Source organism: Equus caballus, chromosome 1, assembly GCF_041296265.1.
Source record: "Equus caballus isolate H_3958 breed thoroughbred chromosome 1, TB-T2T, whole genome shotgun sequence".
Classification (NCBI taxonomy): Eukaryota; Metazoa; Chordata; class Mammalia; order Perissodactyla; family Equidae; genus Equus; species Equus caballus.
The window spans coordinates 146,478,356-146,499,957 of record NC_091684.1 but is presented as its reverse complement, the minus strand read 5'-3'; the positions used below and the strand labels follow the sequence as shown (position 1 = coordinate 146,499,957).

At 43.9% G+C, this 21,602-nt stretch overlaps 1 protein-coding gene across 2 annotated transcripts in view; it reads right to left on the bottom strand.

Annotated features, from left to right (window-relative positions):
• The window catches only part of ALDH1A2 (aldehyde dehydrogenase 1 family member A2), a 91,749-nt gene that overhangs the window by 2,794 nt on the left and 67,353 nt on the right, over positions 1 to 21,602 (bottom strand). For both annotated transcript variants that reach the window (XM_070270965.1, XM_070270969.1), the window contains 5 exons: positions 10,816 to 10,918; positions 8,921 to 9,105; positions 7,348 to 7,512; positions 6,493 to 6,650; positions 6,095 to 6,169 (listed from right to left, as the gene is read on the bottom strand). In XM_070270965.1, the coding sequence (XP_070127066.1) occupies positions 6,095 to 6,169; positions 6,493 to 6,650; positions 7,348 to 7,512; positions 8,921 to 9,105; positions 10,816 to 10,918 (686 nt within the window). The remainder of the gene's footprint in view (positions 1 to 6,094; positions 6,170 to 6,492; positions 6,651 to 7,347; positions 7,513 to 8,920; positions 9,106 to 10,815; positions 10,919 to 21,602) is intronic.

Here is a 21,602-nt window from a genome sequence, read left to right as displayed (position 1 = left end):
CAGGTGGCTGGGCCTGAGAGGGCGGCGGTGGGAGCTGGGTCACTTGTCTGTCTAGGTGGCCACCGGAGGCACAGCCCTGCCCAGCCCTCAGACACTCTGCAAGGCGTTTTCCAACCACCGTATTAAGGATGCTGGGGTGTGGCAAAGCCTCGTTGCTACCACGTTCCTTTCTTCACTTCTCCAGTCCCAGCTCATTTTTACCTCATTTTAATTGCCTTTGGTTTCTTTTCTCTATTTCACTGCAAAATCAAGCATGTTCTCCTAATTCTTTTCTTTAACATACTTGAGATTTTTCCCTTCTAATCTTTTTAAAGTCACTCCTCTGTGAAGCTTTTCCTGGCACTCTCAGCAGGAGCTCTCCACCCTTCCTCTGTGCTCTGAGAGCGCTTGGCACCCGCCTCCATCACAGTGCTGTCACACAGCGAGGGGCTGCTTGAGGACCTGTCCCCCCCACGAATCTGTATCTTACTGATCTGGCTGGCTGCCCTCTACCAAACCTAGCGTGTGGCCTACGGCATCAGGCTCGAGGAAGGCACTTGATCACTGTGGGAGGAAGGGAGGAACGGAGGGCCGGCGCACTTCTTGCCAACCCCTTCCCCAGTTCTACCCAGTTAACAGATCTGCCATCTCTGTCAGAAAAGAACAAAAGAACACTTGGAGATACATTCAAATAAGAAAGGATTAGGAAAGGCTGTCTTTAAAAACAGTCACATATAAAAGGCACAAAGTTACTGTAACTGGGCTTTATAGTGGAGATCTGCTGTAAATGACTCCTTCTGCTTCCTTCTAAGAATCCCCATGGCCCTACACAAGGTTCCAATCACTTCGCCAGCAGCTCCTCTGTGCACCAAGGGCACGTGAGTTGACACGGCCCAGGGACATCAGCGGGCAGCCAAGGAGCGCCTGGGGCAAGCGTGCTGTTCTCTCATCGGCACTGGCCATCTTGCTCACAGGAATGAGAAGAAACTTGGAAATGCCCCCCTCAGTAAATGGTCCCCTCATTAGCCCCATCCAGGCTCCCAGTCTCTTTATTACCAGCTCAGCTCTGGCTCTTTCTGAACTTTTTCCTGCCCTTGGGCAATTCAGAAAATGTCTCTTCATCACGGACATCATCTGGCTCCTGTTTGAAGTAAAGTTACTCCCTTCTGGTTTCCTGGCTTGTGCACGCACTTGGGGCAGACCCCGAACCACTTTCCTCCCGCTCAAATCTATAACTGGGTTGTGAGAAACGGAAGGAAGTCCACAGTCAGAAGTCTCACGAGATGGCTGCTTTCGAATGTGACTGTCGGATCCTAGTACTCTTTGGGTGTGTGAGGCAATGGAAAAACCTGCTGGACTGGAGGTGCTCCTCTCCTGGGTCCCAGGCAGCCACTTGCCACCATGGTCCATACACAGCCTGCTCCGGACTCAAATCTGCCATAAAAAGTACACTGGAGCTGGGGCTCAGCAGACAGGAGTGCCAACTCGGCTCTGCCATTAACTGGCTGTGTGACTCCGGCCGAGTCACCCTCATCCTCTTGGTGACCAGTCATCTCTCAGGCAGTATCCTGAACGTCAGCAAATATAAGTATCAGTCGTGAGCTTGCTTCAACCATAGATTCCTGACCCTCCTCCTCCAAAGATTCTGCGTTAGTAAGTCTGAGGGGACCCAGGAGATTGTGACACAGCTGGTTACCTGCCCACCCTTTGCGGCTGTAAGGTCTCCGAAAGCCCGGAAGTTCAGCGTCTTGGGTTATTTCACCATCTCATTCCAGAGTCTCTCTCTCAAATCGCCTTAAATTCTACTTACTCCAGTTCAGTTCTGTGCACACACAGTTCCGCAGTTACGGAGGAGCTCCACTACTGCACGGAACGCAGACGTGGTGTTATCGACACGTCCCGACCTCTCCACACAGTCACCCGCAGAGCCTGACAATGGATCAGGGCAGCGGCACATGCAGAAGCCTGCACTCCTGCTCCTCAGGCAGACGCGGTTGTATTCCCTAATTTGAAGCAAACTTGGCATGCCTACAGGTGAGGTGAGATCTTAGATTTCCGTGTCTCTCAGCCAGCTGTTTTAGGAAATCAGTCAGACTCACACATAAAACAAACAGGGATTTTGGTTTACGGTGTATATTTCCCTGCCCATTTCTTTGGCTTACAGCAGCATTTCTCAGAGCAGAGTCTCCAGACCACCTGCATCAGAATCATTCCAGAAGCTTGTTAAAAATGCAGATCCTGGGCCCTGGCCCAGATCTACTAAATCAGAATCTCTGAGGGTGGGTCCCTAGACAGGCTTGCTTAGCAAGCCCCTTCCCCCAGATGGCAGGTGACTTTCTGCACACACATGCACGTGTGCACACAGACGCAAACTTGGGAAGCCCTTATTTAGAGTATCCTAACAATGCTTCTCATCTTCAAAGCCTGTGTCTTTAGTTTTTAAAATGCTGCGGTTCACGGCTTTCTTGTCATCCCCTCGGTTTGTGACACATATTTTATAGCTTGAGCTCTACGACTCCTTGTCTCAGGGGAGCTTAAATGAGGAAGTAAGGAAAAGCACAGGAGAGGGAAACAGACGGAATCAGCTGGACAGGCAGCACTGACAGACTCGGGCCAGTCTCAGACCTAGGAGTCAGAGGCCGGCCCCTCAGGTGACCTGCAGAGGGCAGCCCTCTCCACAGCTCTCTGTGGGGGCGAGCTGAGGGGCTCCGCCAGCACTCCCTGTAGTCTCGTTCCAGAAAGTCCTACTTCCCATCTCTGTTCCTCTTAGAGGTGGGCAGAGATGTCAGGGACCAAAGCTGCATGGAGTTGCAGGCCATGCGAGGAACGATTCGGCCCGGATGGAGGGTTATGTGGAGTTTCTGGGACTGTGTTAAATGAGAAGGAAGAGTGGGGACCAGGACAGGAGAGGTGCTTTTATTTGAAGCGTTTCCTACCACTCTAGGTCATTTAAGGAAGATAACACATGTTTGGGAGGCAAGTAAGGACAAGGAACCATACAATTTACACAAGATGAAGTGAGTCTCATCAGAGAGCACTGTTTCCTAATTATTTGTTAACCGTACCGGGAAGGCCATCACTACAGAGCCTATGAGACGAGTTGAGAGAGGCTGTTCTTCAGTCTCTTGGTCACTGTTCTGTGTGGTTCTGACCCAGCAAACTGTCTCCTGGACCATATTTCTAGAAAGGGGGAACGCTTCCGATAGGAAAAGACTGGATCTGGACAATGTCACAAGCCTGAGTGCTGGCAGGACGCCTGCCTCTGATGAGGGTCCAGGCCCAGCCTGGGATTAGGAGCCATTGACCAGCGATTATTCATTACAAGTATATTTTATGCCCATGATTCACCCTGTTAATGATCTGTAACAACAGTCAAGGCGAGCAGCATTCCCAGAACCAGTGACTGCCCCGACAGTTCAGAGACTGGGAGAGCACAAACACAGGGGCAAGAAATGAAATAAGTTGAAGGCATCTTGAAAAGTGGAAGCAGAGAGTTAAGGCCCCATGCAAGTTAAGAAGAGATACCTGGAGGACGTGAAGACGTTACAAAAGCTGAAGGAATGCTAACAACTGGGCAAACAGGGTCCAGATTGGTTATGGGCTCTGGCTGTAAAGCAAGCGAGAGGGACGGGAAGCCAGAAGCAAGGGTGCAAGCAAAAGCAGTTTCTCCCTGGCAGTGCCAGAGACAGGACGTAAGCTGGTGATACTAGCTGGAAATGAGGAAAAATTCTGCCACACTTCCAAAGTAATATGTTTATTAAGAAAAGAGAGGATCACCTCTATGACAGTCACCTACTTCATCAATATGATGCTAGCAGCTAAGATTTTCTGAAAGTTTGCCAGACCCTCTGCTGGATGTTTGGCGTAGTACTTAATCCTAACACTTAATCCTCACAGCAACCCTCTGGGGGTAGGTACTATAATTATCCCCATTTTGTAGATGAGGAAACTGAGACTTACTGAGATTAAGCAATTTGTCCAAAGTTGTACAGGTATTAAGTGGTAGGCAGGATATCTATCTGAGCAGTGTGATTCTAGAAGCTCTGCTTTTAGCCTCAAAGCTATACCTGCTTTATGGTTTAATGGCTGGGGCTAGAAATTACCAGCTAAAGTATCTGAAGCATGAATATCCTCGGCGCTAGTCTTATGGGCTCACTGCACTTTCCCCCAAACACCATACTTATTTCTCCCACAATGCCTTTACTCCCTCTTTCCCCGCTGCTAGCTTGCTTTGCCTGCAAAAACTATTCCCCTCTCTCCATCTACCCAAAGCTTCCTCTCCTTTAAAGACCAATTCAAACCCCTCTATTAGATCATATCTAAAGGTTTTCCAGACTTCTCCAGCTCCCAATGATCTCTCCCATCCCTGAACTCCTCTATCACTTCATAGTCTTTTCTGGAATTCTTCTGATTCTTTCAATGTTGTGTATTTCATTTATCCACAAAATTTTAAGCCCCTCAATGAGCTGCATCTTCCCCCACAGACCAAGCATCAGGCTTACCATATAGCATATGCTCAATACTTGGTAGTAGATTGATTGTGAACTAAGCATTTGCTCAAAAAAGGAAACATTCAGTAATGGCAGAGGTAATGGGCAGAGATGTTCCCTCTTGTGAGTCACAGGATTCAGAAAACATGAATCTAGCTCCTTTCAAAATGAAGGAAAAAAATTTTTTTCGAAGGGGGGGTTATGTCACCTCAGAAGACCCTGGCTACCATTCATCCTCAGAATGCCACTGAAAAAATCCATTTATATATGACAACTGCAAGTAAAATCCCTCGTGAGTCAAGTTTTCTCTGTTCCAGGTCCACTTTTCAGGTCCTCAGCATCGCAGGAGGACTCAGCCTAGCTCTGATCCTGTGCCTGAAGAGTCCTTGGGCCTGGCGCCCGGGATTCCTTGGCTGGATATTGTGGGAACTAACTGCATTTGGAGCCACTGAGGCCTAGCTTCAAATCTCAGATCTGCCACTTATTGGCTGTATGACTTGGGCCAGCTACTTAACCACTCGAAGCCTTAGTTCCTCATCTGAACCATCTGTAATACAAAGACACGCATATCTACCCCATAGAATCATTGTGAAAATCAACCAAATCAATGTTAGGAAAGAAGTTAGCATAAAGTCAGACACAGGGCAGGCATTTAATTAAGGATATCTATTACTGTTATTGCAAAATCCTTCTCAGGGGTCTTCTTTCTGTAATCGCTGTCAAAACATCTTCTATATGCCGAGAATCTTGGCCTTAAAAATTTTGCTATCTACTCAGCTCCCATAGAACGTCCTTTAAAACCCTCTGAGATTGGGTTTAAGCCAACCTTTCTACTATATCTTCAGCAGGTCCCCCCATTCATCCTGTGCCCTAACCCTGTATTCCCAGCTTCAAAGAACCTACGAGCAGGTGACGTGAGTGAGTGAATTCCATGTGTGTAAAATGACTGACAACCAATATTCAGCCCCCAGAAGCAACAGGAGTGGTGGGAAATATGCCGAATTGCAGTGCTCACAGCTGTGGCAATTTTGCTATGGGGGAATGAAAATAAGGAAGAAATCCAGAATTTATGTAAAGCCTCCTCATTTTTGAACAGCAGGTAAAGATTTTTAAATGCTGTGGGGCAAAACAAAACATTTCTGCAGATTTGTCCCTGGATTGGCAGTTGGTGACCTTTGTTGTAAACACACCAAACTCGGTTTTGTTCCCTGATGATTCCGCATTTGTCATGCCTTCGTGTCTTTGTTCTTGCTGTTCCCTCTGCCTGGAATGCCTGCTCCTAAAAAATGAAATGTTATTTCCTCTGTGACGTCTTCTCTGACCCCATTAGGCAAAATTAATTGAGTTTCCTCTGTACTTACACGATGTTTGACGTGCTTCTATAATAGCCTTTATTATATGGAATTACTGGCACATTAATTCTTCTCCATTCCCACTTAAGGTAAGGGAGCTGTGTTTTATTCATTTCTGTAACATGTAGTACGGTGCTCAGCTTACAGGAGTATGTGTTCAACAGAATGTTTGTTTAATGAATGGATGACAGTAAGAGAATTAAACTATTTTCCTCTACGCTGATATTCACAATCCCTACTTCTCTGCAGGCACCAGCAGCTTTGAACACTTACATTTCTCTCCCATTTCCAGACATCTTGAATCCCCCAAAGGGGCTCTGGGCGTTTAAGGCATTGTAACAATTGATCCTAAAAGAACAAAACATAGTACTGTTAGTATGAATTCTGCTTGCACAGAAATAATCCCACTGACATGATATTTCTTTTAAAAGTTTTATTTTTTAGTTTCTTTTTTCCAGATGAAAAATTTACAGCTTAAGATTTACTTTGATTTCCTGATCTAGCCAGTGAGGAGGGCATCCCTTCTCTGGTGAAGTCTGGTTGCCTTCGGTCTTCCCCCAATTTTCAAAAGACGTGCATTTATTTCACCCAGGCTCCGGGGAATTACAAGACCCCTCCACCACCAGCAGAATGTGTTATGGCCAGAACAACGAGACTGACTCTGATCTTACCAAACCGTCCCAGCCTGCATTGCAGAAGACACTGTGAGGGCCTTGTTGATGTCATTAGTAAAGACAGCTGCTACGAGTCCAAAGTCTGAGTTATTGGCTCTTTCAATAACTTCATCCATAGTCTTAAACCTCAGAATTTCCTGAACGGGGCCAAAGATCTGCAATGAAATAGGTTGACCCAACATGACTGCTCTGCCATGCCTTCACCTGCTTTCTACATTTCAAAGCAAAGTTACTCTGCCTTCGTTATTTAAACGCCATTTAAGTTTAGTAACACAAAACTGTAAAATATCCCACATTTTCCCAGAATAAGATTACATAAGAGTCTACCCCTAGAGTTTAACACCCCCACATCCCCACCCTCCCTGGCCTCCCTTGATTCCACTGTGTGTTGGTTCTCCATGAGCCGCAGGCATGGCTCCGGAACTGAGAACTACCGCTCTAGATGGCTGGCTTATCTGCAACTGGTCTTTCTCTCACATAAACGTGATGATTGGATGTTATCTCTTTCCTGGTTAACACCCTTGTGACTCACATTTGGGGGAAGTGAAGTGTTCCCATTTGGGGGAACTGAAGTGCTCCCAGCGCATTACTGAGACCGATGATTGGCTATTACGAGTGTTCTGTTGGCTAATAACAACTGCAGTCATACAGCATGTCACCTGGCCTCCATCTAGCTTGCATGCCTTTTTGTTTAACTTTTTTCCTGAAACTGGGATTTTCATAGCCATGTTTATTGCTATTATATAATGTATATAAAATACAAAGAATTAAACTCTAATATCGTTCGCTGGAAATGCTCTGGAAACCATCCCAGGAAAGATGTGGCTTTTGTTAGAAGTCCGTATTCGATACCTCTTCCTTCGCAATCCGCATGTCATCAGTGACGTTGGAAAACACCGTGGGCTCGATGAAAAACCCCTTCCGGCCCAGCCCTTTGCCTCCACATTCCAGCTTGGCACCCTCGGCCACACCACTCTGGATGAGTTCCAGGATCTTGTTGTATTGTTTCTTATCAATCTACAGAAGAAATTACCTAATGACTCCAAGCAAAATCTTCCATAAAAATGGAAATAAGCATATTCTCAAGAATCTCTCATTTGTGATTTTTTTCAAGACTTTATTAGACCTAGTCAAATCATATGGAACTGCTGTTATTTAACCATTTCTGATCTACAAAAATGGGAATTTTGAATGGTTCAACCCAATATATTGAGAATTCCAGTAAACGCACTCCTCTGATGATTACTGCCGAATCAGAAGTACCAGGTGAAGATTCAGGCAATGTTTCTAAACGATACAGACACTGGATAACTGGCTATTCACTGCTTACAAGGGGGAAAATTGAGCTCTATAACCAAATGAATACTTTAGCAATTTGTACTGACACTAAAAAGATGAAAACAACAGATGAGCTAACATACAGCCTCTTTACATTTGCTACACATCAGGTCCTATTGGGGTATATTTTTAATGGAACTACTACTACACCTTTAGAGCAAAGGATCCAGTTAAAGAGTAAAGGCTAGCTTCCTAGATCACAAAATAAGGTCAGTCTTGCTCCCCAAAGTTATAGAGTTATCACTCAATTATTACGGTAAATAATATAAAAACCTACATTCACCTGAGTTTGAATTGCTCAGCTAGAACATCGATCTTCTCTCAAATGGCCTCAAAACCAAGGAGATGTTATTTCTTATCAGGAAAACCCACACTCTGGTGGCCCAGATGAGATCTGGTGCACATATTCCCTTAAAAATTCTCAGATTCTATCTACCGTTTGAAACCAGAATTCCATCTGGAAATATGCCTGGATGATTGTGGAGAACCTGCAGAGCTAAGAGGACATCCTGCAGGACTGTGCAGGCCCTCACCAGTCCGCCACAGTACATGAAGCATTCAGAGCAAGAGAGAACGCACGCAGAATGGAAAGCAGACAGCCCGTCATTTCCTACACATTTACAAGCTACAAGTGATATCCCCAAAGTAGGTCAGGTTGGTGGAGAGAATCCTTGGCAGGTGGTAAAAGGATAAATGACTTCCGGGAATAAGAGATACCCACTGTCCTTGACTGTAGCATCTATGGGGATGTCTTGAGGTCCAGTGGTTGGGGCTGGGTTCTAGTGTCAAGATCCACCTTGTCATGCCTGGGTCTTTCCTTAGAGCTGAGAGACTCCAATTTATCCCAAAGTTCAAGGTATCCTTAAAGCAACCCTAAGTCCTTAGTTTCTCAGAGATGAAATTTAGAAATGGAAAGAGAAGCATAAGAAATAAGCAATGCCTCACTGGCCACACTTCCAGCCATGAAGATAAAGCAGAAGAGTAATGAGGCAACAGAAAAAAGAAGATGGTACTTTGTTGGGTCTCACTAGAGTGTCATGCTCACCAGGAATTAAGTAAAGAAAGGGAATGTTTATGATTTCTCTACCTGGGGTCCCTGCTCAGTGGTGGGGTCAAATGGACTCCCCACTATGCGCCTCTTGGCCCGCTCCACGCTTCTTCTCACAAACTCCTCGTAGATGGACTCCTCCACAAAGATGCGAGACCCCGCGGTGCAGCACTGGCCTTGGTTGAAGAACACGCCCTGGTGAGCCTGCTCCACGGCATAATCCACTACGAGAGGAAACAGCCATGTTCTCAACACTGCTTCGCCTGCAGAGGGCCTGTCTACGGAGCCACCTCCCTCCGTTCTCCAAAGCCCCAAGTGTAATGTCATGCTCATCACAGAGCCTAATAGTGAGTAGCAGGGTGAAGAGCCCTGGACCGAGAATGCAATTTAGTTCTGATTCTAACTAGACCCTCACGTTACTTGCTATGTTAACTTGGACATCTTCACTTCTGTGAGTCCCTGTCTTCTGTAAAAAGAGGGAGTGGACCAAGTCATCTCTAACGGGAGTCTCAAACCCCAATATTCAAAGGGGCTCAGCAGATAATGTAACAGTATGAATCTACCAGGTAGGAAAACAATGTGAAGGAGACTCAGAAGGAAAGCCACTACATCTGGCTGCGGCCATGCATGAAGATAAGCCCGTGGTTGCCCGAGTTGCAATTTTAAGAAAAAACAGAAATCAGTATTTATAACGTGTAGTTTTTGTTTTTTTAAGCACTGTGTACTATTTAGACAGGTAAACATAGCTAGATCCTGTATTTGGACTGCCAATTTGCAAACCCTGACCTGTAGGACCTTATAGCTGTATGTTTAATTAGTATTTTGGTGAATTAAACTGTAACGCAATGACACTTCTTTGAAGACATTAAATTTCCTCTATATTTACATGGAGTTGGACAATAGCATATGACAACTCTTTCATTTTCATCTCTTTTATCTTATACTTCAAGAGAGTATTAATAAATCCAGTGTATGCTAGTTGCTAAATAATAATAATGATTGAGTCAATCAATCAATGTCATGTCAATGGACTGTCTACTCCTCAAGAGGAATTCAGGTAGAAGAATTCCGATCCCCTTGACAACTAGTATAAAGCTGAAGCTGAACTCTTTGAAAATTTCAAGCTGGGGCTGAAATTCAGGCAATCTGCTTTCTGTTTTCTCACCTCTCCAGTGGTGAAATTGGGGAAGCAGCTTTGCTTTGCAGGATGTGAAGAAGAAAAAAGATGACTGAGAGAGATTTGGGCATTTTGTTCCCTGCAAAGTTTTCAAAACAGAAAGACCACACCTGTGCGCAGTGGGCTAGACAGCATCCTGCCTGGAGACATGGTTTCCTCGGTACTGCTCCAAGCCTCCAGAAAGTCCTACTGCCAAGCGCAATCACCTCCAACTCAGGTCTGTTCATACAGAACTGAGAATAGTGTGCTGTCATCTTGACTGAAAGGCAAGGGAGCAACAGAAGGGGTTTGGGATGACTGAACAGAGAAAGGATTGTGGGTCTGGGAAAACGCTGGCAGGGTTAGCGAACTAGAATTGTTTTAGTGATCTCCAAAGCTACATGTGAGAACTTTCAGATTTCTTGAATCTAGGCAGAGAGCTCGTGTTTCAGGGGTTCTGACAGAGGCTTAGACCATTGGTCTTTCTACCATTTGGCAATGACCAAGCCTTCATCTCTTCTACCCTGTTCTACAAAATCACTGAGTCAAAATGGCTTATTAGTGTCTAGAAAACAAACTCTATTCAGTTGTCAATTGATAAGTGCTCTTTCCCAATATTAAACTATTTTCTCCTTAGAAGGAAGGGTTCAGATTCTTCTTCTTGAATGCCCTTAGCTTCAAAGATCTTTTTCTTAGCGTCCTATCAGAAGTGGAGACACGAAAGAGAGCACTGAAGAGCAATGTGCCTGGACATGTATGAGATGTGAGGTTGACTTACAATCAGCATCTGCAAAAATAATATTGGGACTTTTCCCTCCAAGTTCCAGAGTTACTCGCTTCAAATTACTTCTTCCAGCTGCTTCTTGGATAAGCTTTCCAACCTGAAAGAAAGGAAACGGAGAGACATTTCACACACCTAGCCAATGAGATAGTCAGTGGCCAAAGCCAGCTGCGGGCAACAGCGGGATGCAGCAGTAATGGATCCTGCAAGACAAACCCGCCACTGGGTGACACAGGAACAGCTCCTGTGGTCAACTTGTGTGGACAAGATATAAGTCAGCTGGGATACAGTGTAATGTCCACACTAAAGTGAGTTAGATGATTGCTTTAGTTCATGATGGAAGGAGCAAGGAAAAGGGGGTTAAATCTCAAATATGAATCTCTGAAAGATTTCCCTGAAGACAAGTGGCAAACAGAATGTAACTAGAGATTTTCCATCACCGCACTGTTGCTTTTAGCTTTGGACTCTGGCCTCTAGAAAAAAGCCAACTGGCTCCACTTGAAAGACATGATGAATGCAACGCAAATTCCTCATTTATCTCCAAAAATGCCAGGTATGACTTTAATCACATGGTCCAAATATATATATATATATATAAGCTCGATGTTATGCCTTTGCCTCTGCCTAGGACTGTAGTAAAAGGATTCCAGAAAGCTCAGGATCTGTCTTGATTTGCGCACTGCCCGTTTATCCAGAATCCAAGCAAACGATAGGCTGAGTTTGGAGAAAGAGTTTATCGTTGTGTAGACTCCTATTTCCACTGAAGTTGAAAGCGTCAAAGTGGAAACCGGGATACATCACCTAGAGCCCCCATCCAAGGAAGAATGCACTGCCTCAGAGACTAGGAATGCTGTCAGCTCCTTCAGAGTCTGCCTCAGCTACAATGAGCTCCCTTGCTCAAGGGAATACCCTCCCCTGGAAGTCCCACATCCACTGATTGTAGGTGGCAGGGGGATAAAGGCCCTGCACTTTCAGCCCACCACAGGACAACTCAGGGAGACCATAGATGCTCCACCACGCCGCATGTGGTTGGGTGAAGCCGTCAGGGCTGCAGTGCAGTTGGACTTCCCCTCGTGTCTGCTCCCCTTCAGCAGAGATCCCTAATGAACAACCTGCATGCCAAACTCCAGCTCACTGACTCCTTCCGGATGACCTGACCTGGAGCAGAGTGCTGCTCTCCTGGAGGGCAGAGGTCACTTGATGGAAAATGCAGAGCCACCATATCGTCCATATAGGCAGTCTGCTCTTGTTGAGATGCAAAATGCTACTTGTGCCTGGAATCCTACTGAAAATTAAGTATTTTAAAAGCCTGGAGAAGAGAAATGCTAAATTTACATTTGACTCCTCTGGTCCCTTGTTGAGATCCTCAAAGTAGGACCAATTACTGCCCAAGCAGTGAAGAGTTGCGGTTAAGAGAAAAGGCCCTGGAGCCTGAGTTGTTTACTGATTCTGCCACTTAGCAACTATCCGACCTTGGGAAATTTATTTAGCTTTGCTGGGCCTGGGTCCCCTCCTCTGTAAATGGAGCTAAAAATAGTATCCACCTCAGAATTTAGTTGTCCTGAGGATGAAGTGATTTCAGATATACGGCCCTTAGAACCCAGCCTGGCGCACAGTAAGCACCCACATGTGCTAACCATGTGCATGAGAAGCTAGGCCCCTCTTCTTCCATGTTCAGTGAGGGACATGGAGGTGACTGTAAGAGGGGTACTAACTAGACCTTCCAGAGCAGGTCTCCTCATCTGCCAAACTGTCTACATGTGTCGACTGCTTCAGGAAAACCCTGGGGAAACTCTCTGACTGCCCCCTAGTCTCCAATTCTACTCATTAGCTGGATTAAATGCCTTTGTGTTTTTATTATTACTCTATCTCATGGCAAAAAAATTTAGGAAACATACTCTCATTCTGAGGAAACCTAACCTTGGGGAAAAAACAGCGATGTCTCTGAAAAAGGTAAAATTAGAGTCTCTTACAGAACAATGTTACTTACCGAGCAGATAAGAAGCACTAACATCTGGCCCTAACATCAGCGCATCAGCCAGACTGCCCCTTCTCTGCCTTGCAGCTTGTCTCCCTTCTACCTCGAGATAAACTCCCTAGAAAGGCAGGTTAGTGAAGGCCCCATCCTCAGGCAACACGTTCCCTCTCCTTCAAGAAGTAAATCCATGTACAGGAAGGAAAGGAGAACCTGGTCCTCTGTTCTGGCAAGAGACCAGCAGTCAGGTGAGAATTATGACCAAAGCCTGAGACCCCTAATGAGACGAGAAACCTGCACCCAAGGGCAGGAGGGGGCAAGAGCGCCATGGGGGTCCGCGAGAAGGCTACGGCCTGTGAGTGCCTGTTCCTCTGAGGCATTTTAGCGTGCTCGGCTCTTCTGCCCTGTTGATTGGTGGAGACTCATTGTAAAGTCCAGGAAGACAAACAGACAAGAGCTTTCTCAAAGAAGATAATCACTGGAAGTTATGAATATTATTAGTTGCATTAAAAACTAAGCTTTACTGAGTGGGTTTGTGTCAGACATTTACACACATTCACCCATTTAGGCCTCTCAAAAACTCTACAAAGTAGGTACTACCTCATTTTAAAGATGAGCAAACTCAAGAGTTAGAAGTCAATGGATGTTCGCAGGTTACTGGCAGAAGCTGTTGGACGCTATGCAGGCTGACTCCAGGGCCCAAGTGTGGGCTCACTCCCTCTCCTTCCATCCCCTCCTCCAGCATTCTGCCTTCCTTTCTGTATTTACCAAGCACCCAACGTGTACAGCACACCTCCAAAACCTTGTCCTTGAATTCCAAATGGATTTCAAAGTGAGTAGGAATATCACCCTTTTGTAGACACAAATGATGATCACAAATCATCAGTCACATTCTGCCTTCAGATTGACACTTTAAAAACAAGCAAAAGCAAGGAGAAATCATAGATTTTCCACACAGTAAGAATAAATGTTTGGGGCTGGTAAAGAGTGCTGGCCCAGCTGGCATCACATTTCTGTTAGTCTTACTCTCTGCCATTCATCAAATCACTCTATGAGTCGATATTTTTTGCCCCTAGGAATGTTGTCCAGTGATTATTCTCATGGCTACAGTAACTATACAAAAATTTTGCTCAACGTATGGTCATCATAGAAAAATACCTAGGAATAATTTTCTTGTATCAATGCTTTGCCAGCCTTTGCTTAGAAGCCAAACTTGTGCTAAACACTGCAAGGCAAATCTCAGATGAATAGTGCCTTTCCTCTTCATCTTTGGAAGAAGGTCAAGTTACAGCCCAGCCTCAAGAAAGAACTGGATGAGTCAGGCCACTGGAGGACCACTTCCATCTGGAGTGGCCTCAGGACAGGATACTTGAAAAATCCCAGTTTTTACCAATCTCCTTCCTTCAACACATATTCCTGGTTCTCCTTCTACATGCCAGCTGCAATGTTGGGCACAGTCTCTCACTGACAAGGAATCCACAGCTGAGAGGACTCCCACGTAAAGCTGGCAGTGCAGTTTTTCAGTCCACTTAGGGAAAAATCTGGATCTGACAATTTTAGATCTGAACAGATGAAATTATGGTTCTGCAGTACTTTGTTATAACCCTGAGTCAGACTACTCTGGGCCTTCCCCATAAAACAGGGCGAGGATGCAGCAACCTTCACTAATTACGGGATCAGGTGTCATAGACCTGCCCATGACACTCTCAGTTTCCAGGTTGGACCCTCTTTGGAGAACACATTACTATTCATGAATTCCGTCTGTGAGTGGAGCGAGGTTAAGTGACCCCAAACAGGAGGCACTCCCCATTGTTATTACCATGAGGGGGAAGGAGGCGAGGGGAAGGAGAAGAGAGGCAACTCCACAGCAGGAGATTCTTCAGAGGGAGGAATAATGTTTAAAACGAAGAGTTCAAGCCAGAACTCACTCCGTGTCTGCTTACCAAACATGGTAGGTTGTCTGCAAACCAACCTAAAATATTACAAATCCCATGCAAAGGTTTGCAAAACTAAAAGCCATGGGGTTAGAAAGTGTAAGAAAGAGCAAAATGCAGACATCAAACAAAGGCCTGGTGTTCACCGGCCATCTTAGATGGAACAGTAGTAAGGAGGGTCCTTGGGGACTTGTGCTACATGGTCACACAGAACGCCTTCACACATGCTCAGGAGGTGGACGTGCTGGGTGAGATAAATGAGGCTGCAAGGAGGCACAGTTCTTCTGAGTGCTTAAAAGTCAAGTCAATAGAGATGAACTTCATAAAACCAAGCCCTATTCTGATGGAATAGGCAATCTGTAAGATAAAATAGATAAGCACACAGTATGAGAAGCTAAATGCTGTATGTGAATATAGATTAAATAGGACAAAGTCACAAAATCACCAAAGTTTGAGTTCATCATTATCTTTTTTTTCCAATCAGAAACGATTTCACAATATACCCTTATTACACCTCCTGTCCTGTCTCTGACAACCTGGTTAATGATAACCATACTGAGGTTTATGGACTACAGTTCGGCCCATAGGAGTCAGGAGACGCAGGTACTACAAACTCTGGCTTGGCTCCTAACTTCCCTTCAATTTGGGAAAGCCACTTCCCCTCTTTGGGCCTTGGTTTCTTCCTCTGATGAATGAAGGCACAAGGCAAGCAGTTAATCTGTCCCTTCGTACTCCAGGTAGTTGGAAGAGATTAAAAAGACACACAGAACTCCTTGAGCCCCCGCTCATTCTGAGAGTCTGTCCGCAATTCTTTTGAATTCTTCTTGCCTTACAGAGCAGAAGTAGCTTTTCAAAGCAGCACCACAGCTGTGCTGAATGGTAGAAAACCCTGATCTTTTTTAGTTTCCCACACAGAGCTCATTATGAAAGAGTCAGAGATAGTGTTCCTATCATGTGGTTTCTTAACTTTGCACTCCCTGCAGTCTCTCAGCTGTATCCGTGTACCCCAAACAGGCAAGGGCGGGTAACTGGGGCTCCCCCACGCATAATGGAACTGGGCTAATTCTCAGCAGGAATGTTGGCACGGATCAACTCTGACTCCCATCCTTGTTTTGAATAGGCTTCAAGATTGATATCAGGAGTAGCCCTGGAAGAGGCACAATGTCCAGAATCATGTTCACGGCAATGCCACAGGGTAGGAGGTGCAATTCGGCGCTTTGCTTGGAAAACGATTCGTGACACAGGACAAAAAGGAAGACAGAAGGCTTTCCACACCTTTTTTATTCAAGGCTGTTGCTCCCTGAACAGAGTTTCTAAAGTTGGGTAAAATTTTTCTTTTTATTAATCAGTTAATTACCCACATTAGGATGGGTTCTCTCTCAGAGATATTTCTTTTTCTTGACTAGCTAATTACACATATTAGGGTGGATTCTTTCTCAGAGATATGCCAACTTTGTTTAAAATAGACAGATCTCTAGTAGAGATCTCAATAAACTGGCTGAAGACGCCTGCTTTTTGCAATGTACTTTCATTTCTTGTCTCTTTTTTTTTGAGGAAGACTAGCCCTGAGCTAACTACTGCCAGTCCTCCTCTTTCTGCTGAGGAAGCCTGGCCCTGAGCTAACATCTGTGCCCATCTTCCTCTGCTTTATATGTGGGACGCCTACCACAGCATGGCTTGCCAAGCGGTGCCAAGTCCGCACCTGGGATCCAAACTGGCGAACCCTGGGCTGCCGAGAAGCGGAACGTGCGAACTTAACGGCTGCATCACCAGGCTGGCCCCTATATTTTCATTTCTTAAACTCCAAACAGACTGACTCTATGATTCTTCTCTCCTCTCGTTTCTTAATTTTCATTGTTGTGCTTACTGATCCCAACTATGATGGAAATAGAAATGCCAAAAATATGTATAATTGAATATTTTTTGTCTTTCTGAAATAACAGCCCAAATCAATCTGTTCAGATTTCTACCAGAAAGTAACAGGACCAAGGCATTTAAGCAGTTCCTCTAACTTAAGTGATAACAGTAATTTCAAAACTTCACTTGTGAGGTTCAGATTACGAAAACCAGTAGAACTGCTAATGCGGTGTTTCCGGCTCTTCGTCACCATTCCACCACCGCACCCACCGCTGCAGCCACACGAAACCACTTGCCCTTCCTGGTACAGGCCCCAGCGTCTTTGGAGAAGCTGTTTCATCTGCCTGAAATGGCTTTCCTCCCCCTGCTTACTCGATAAACTCATTTTGCCAGAACTGCCTCCACCACCTCCTCTGAGAAGCCAGCTTTCCAGACCCACCCTCCCCACAGGGTTTGGCGGTCCTGCTCCTCTGATCCCACATAACTTTCTCACTGTTCTGCTTTATTAGCTGTCTTCTCCACCAGATTGAATTTGCGAACAGACGAACTCTACCTTTATATACGTGTGTGTGTACACAGAAGATTTTCAATAACATCTGTTGAGTCAATGGGCCAGAACAGGACAGCTCTAGTGGTCTCTGGAATTCAGAGAACGGGAGGTCTTTGGGGAGACAGGTGAGAGAATGGAACACAGGATGCCTACGTCCAAGGCTTAGCTTTGCCACAACTAGCAGAATGATCTCGGGCTTCCCTCTTACTTAGCTTTGGCTTAAATATACTCATCTTTAACGAAGAGGATGGCTTCATGATTCTAACACTGGCTGCACGTCGGAGTTCCTGGGGCACTTAAAATCTTTTTCTACATCTGGGCTCTACCTCCAGAGATTCTGATTATTTTAGTCTGGAAGAGGGGCACACAGGCCTGGATATTTCTAAAAAGTTCCCAAGAATATTCTAATGTGCTGCTAGGGTTAGGAACCATGAGATTAAAGAATCTTTAAGGGCATTTCTCTCTTACTTGTCTCTAACCTTTCATCGCTGGTTCTATTTTCCAATTGTTTAACATTATTGTTTATTGAGCATATTCTGTGCTTGTTGTTCCCACAAACATTAATCTTCATTACAATTCTGTGAGGCAAGAATTATTGCCCCATTTTATAGCTGAAAAATAGAAACAACTCAGATTGGTCAAGAGACCATTTGCTGACAGGCACCCACTGCATGGCAGAGCCAGGACTGGACTCAGACTGCTCATATCAAGCCTAGCGCTTTTCTTGCTCCACTCTAGCTTCTCTCTGTGGTTCCTGTTTCTCTTCTCCAGATGTTCTGGGGATTAGGTCCCCTCTGCTATGAGTAGAATTCTGACAGCTGAACACACAATCCCCAACTAACAGATATTCTAGATTGACTGCCTTGTAGACTTAGCTATCCCTTTGGTTACTTAAGACTCTCCCTTTCTAGTTTAGATTAATAAAAAAGTCAAGATTTTGATTTTTTTGGTCTGCTGTGATAGGAAGAAGCCTGGAGTATTCAAGCCAAAGGTACTACCATCCCACTAACTAGGTGCACGAAAGGGGTGGGCATCTCAGGGCCTATTCACACTCAGTCTCAGCTCTGAGCAGAGAAACCTACTGCAGAGGAACTCAAGGACTCTCTCTGGCAGGCAGAGACTACAGCACGCTTTCTTTTATTTCTCTGGCACTCAAGTTCTGATTTAAGTAGAAAGAAGAAAAGGAAGAAAGCTAATAATTTAAAACCTGTACGTCCAAAGGTTTTGACACATCCAACTGGTATTTTTGACCCAAATGCTAGATGGTTCACTAACAGACTCATACAACCTTAGAAAGAGGCCCATTAGCTGTTTTAAATAATAGCTAAAACTGTAGCAGGCCACTTCCCCCACCTACACAGAGGGGTGAGGCTGCACAGAGGAGACAGCTGACCCGATTCATGACTCAAGCAGCAGAGAGGGTGCCTGTATCATGCAACACGACATTCATCTCACTTAGGAAATGAAAGGAGAACCCCGGCTGCGTAAATGAGAATCAGTGATAATACAGCTGTTAGCTACAAACATTTGTTTGGCACGAATCAATGTGGACTCTCCCGTAGTTTGCTTTGATGGTCTCTCTACTATCTTGTTGACTAATGATGAAATCATGGCTTGTTAATCTAACTGAATAAAGAAAACACCATACCAAGCAAAATGCGAACTGTTTTCCTGTACTTTACTGAGGTTGTTTATTGACTCTGTGTTTATAAGAACCCTTTCATATCCACTTATTCAATATTTACATGCATTGCTTATGTATTTAGCTGCATAAGGAGAAATTAATCCTATCTTTAATCTGAGTAACTTTGTTTGCTTTTTAAAGACCTTTTGCTAAAGTAAAATGGAAAGCAGCCATCTCAAATAAGCTTCTTGTTGTTGACTGTTCCAGGCGTTTTGTCACGCACCAATAGGTTCCCTCTCCCCAAGGTAATCACAACAGGAGCCACGTTCAAATACACATTTAAGTGACTTGTTCCCTCTGGAAGAATCTATACAATTTCCCAAGTAGTCCACAAAGTTAAAAAAGGAAAGATGGATAAAGAAGTAAAAACAATTGCTGAAAACAAGCTGAAAAGGGGTTTGGAGATTACGTGATCATTTGATTTGCCTGTGAAAATTCTCCACCTGCCGCCATTAATATGGAGAATTACAAGTTGGCTTTCATAATCTAGACAAATGCTTCTCCCTCAGTTCTCTATTGTCTGCCAATGACATCATTCCAGAGAAGAAACTGGGAGATACTCTGCAGGCCACAGGATTGGTTCCATTCCAAGTGAATGTAAGCCTCTCTAGAGAGAAGGAAATAGTAAATGTAGACTTTGTCAGAAAAATTAAGCTGACGCTTGCTCTGGGCACACTGCAATACGCTACCTCACTGCCACGAGTGTTCCTAAGAGCAAACCCTTCACAGGGCCACTATCTACCTCATTCTCTTTCCCAAGTTCTCCTTTCTTTCTCTCTCAGTTCCCCACTGGAATATCTGTATCATCGAAGATTACATATTTAGTTTTTAATGTTCTTCCTGTGAAAATAAATAATTTCCCATGTTATATTTTATAAAGCTACAGTAATTAACATAGTGTGGTATTGGTGAAGGGATAGACACGCAGATCAGTGGGACAAAACACAGTCCAGAAATAGACCCACACAAATATGGCCAAGTGATGCTTGAGAAGGGCATGAAGGCAATTCAGTAGAAAAAGAACAATCTTTTCAAGAAATTGTGCTGGAACTATTGCCATCTATATTGAAAACAAAAAACTTAGATCCTTACCTTGCAACATACACAAAAATTAAGTCAAAATAGATCATAGGCCTAAACATTAAACACAAAACTGTAAAATTTCTAGAAGGAAACATAGGAGAAAATCTTTGCTATGTTAAGTTAGACACAGATTTCTTAGGCATGGCACCAAAAGCCTCATCCAGAAAACTAAAAAAAATGATAAATTGGACAGCATCAAAATTAAGAACTTCAGCTTTTCAAAAGACACTGTTAAGAGAATGAAAAGATAAGCCACAGACTAGGAGAAAATATTTTCAAAGCACCAAGGACTTGTATTCAGAATATGCAAAAAAAAATTTCAACAATTAGAAAACAAACAACCCCCCCAAAAATGAGCAAAGATTAAAAGACACTTCACCAAAGAAGATACACAGTAGAAAATATGCAAATGAAAAGATGCTCAACAGTAGAGAAGTGGAAACTAACACTATACTGAGATAACACTATACACCTATTAGAAGAGCTAAAATTAACAAGAGTGACCATACCAAATGCTGGTGAAGATGTGAAGGAGGTGGAAGTCTTAAACATTGCTGGGAGGAATATAAGATGGTACAACCACTTTGGAAAACAGTTTGGCACTTTCTAACCTACCATATGATCCAGCCATTCTATTCCTAGGAACTTACACAAGAGAAAAGGAAATACATATCCATACAAAAATTTGCACGGGAAATGTTCATGGGAACTTTTATTTGTAGTAGTCCCTGACTGGAAACAACCTAAACATCCATCACACGTGAATGGATAAACAAATTGTGATATAGCCATAAAACGAAATACTACTCAGCAACAAAAGGATGAATTACTGATGTATACAACAACATGGATGAATTTCAAAATAATTGTACTGAGTAAAAATAGCCAGACAGAAGAGTATATACTGTATGTTTCTATTTACATAAAATTCTAGAAAGTGTAAACAATCTACAGTAGCTAAAAGCAGATCAGTGCCTGGGAATGTGGGGGTGGGGCTGCGGGTGGAGGGAAAGAGGGAGAGATTACAAAGGGACAGGAGGAAACTTAGGAGGGTGATGGATGTATTTACTATCTGAGCTGTGGTGATGGTTTCACAGGTGGATAATATGTCAAGAGCTATCAACTTGCACACTTTCAATATGTGAAATTTATTGTATATCAATTATACCTCAATAAAGCTGTTAACAAAGATACATTAACCAAAAACATAGTTACTTTATTAGAGCAATTATGCCATACATCTCTTTGTTGTCCTTTGTAGACTGTTGGTAGGGAAATTATATTGAATCTACCTGACTAAAATATCATTTAATGGTTTTAATTAAAGTCAAATGCATTAGCAATAAATTAAGTAAATTTTAAAATAATTAGAGCCTGAAAGAGAAAGAGAATAAGTGAAGAGAAAAAAAGAAACTTAAAGTTAAGGAAAAGGTGGTGAAAATAAAGAATAGATCAGAGGCCAAGAAAAGATGATACGACGTTTGGATCTAAAAGGAGGCAACATTTGAGATTATAAATCTAAATAAGAATAAAACATCATATTCATTATAGAAGTTGACCAGTTCTCATTTCTCTGCACAGAAGGTAGAAGAAAATCACTGAGATAAGGACTCACTGGGTGGATAAGGGAAGGGAGGTCATTTCCAGCGGAGAGATGGCATGTGCAAAGTCACAGAACTGTGAAAGGCACATAGTATCTGG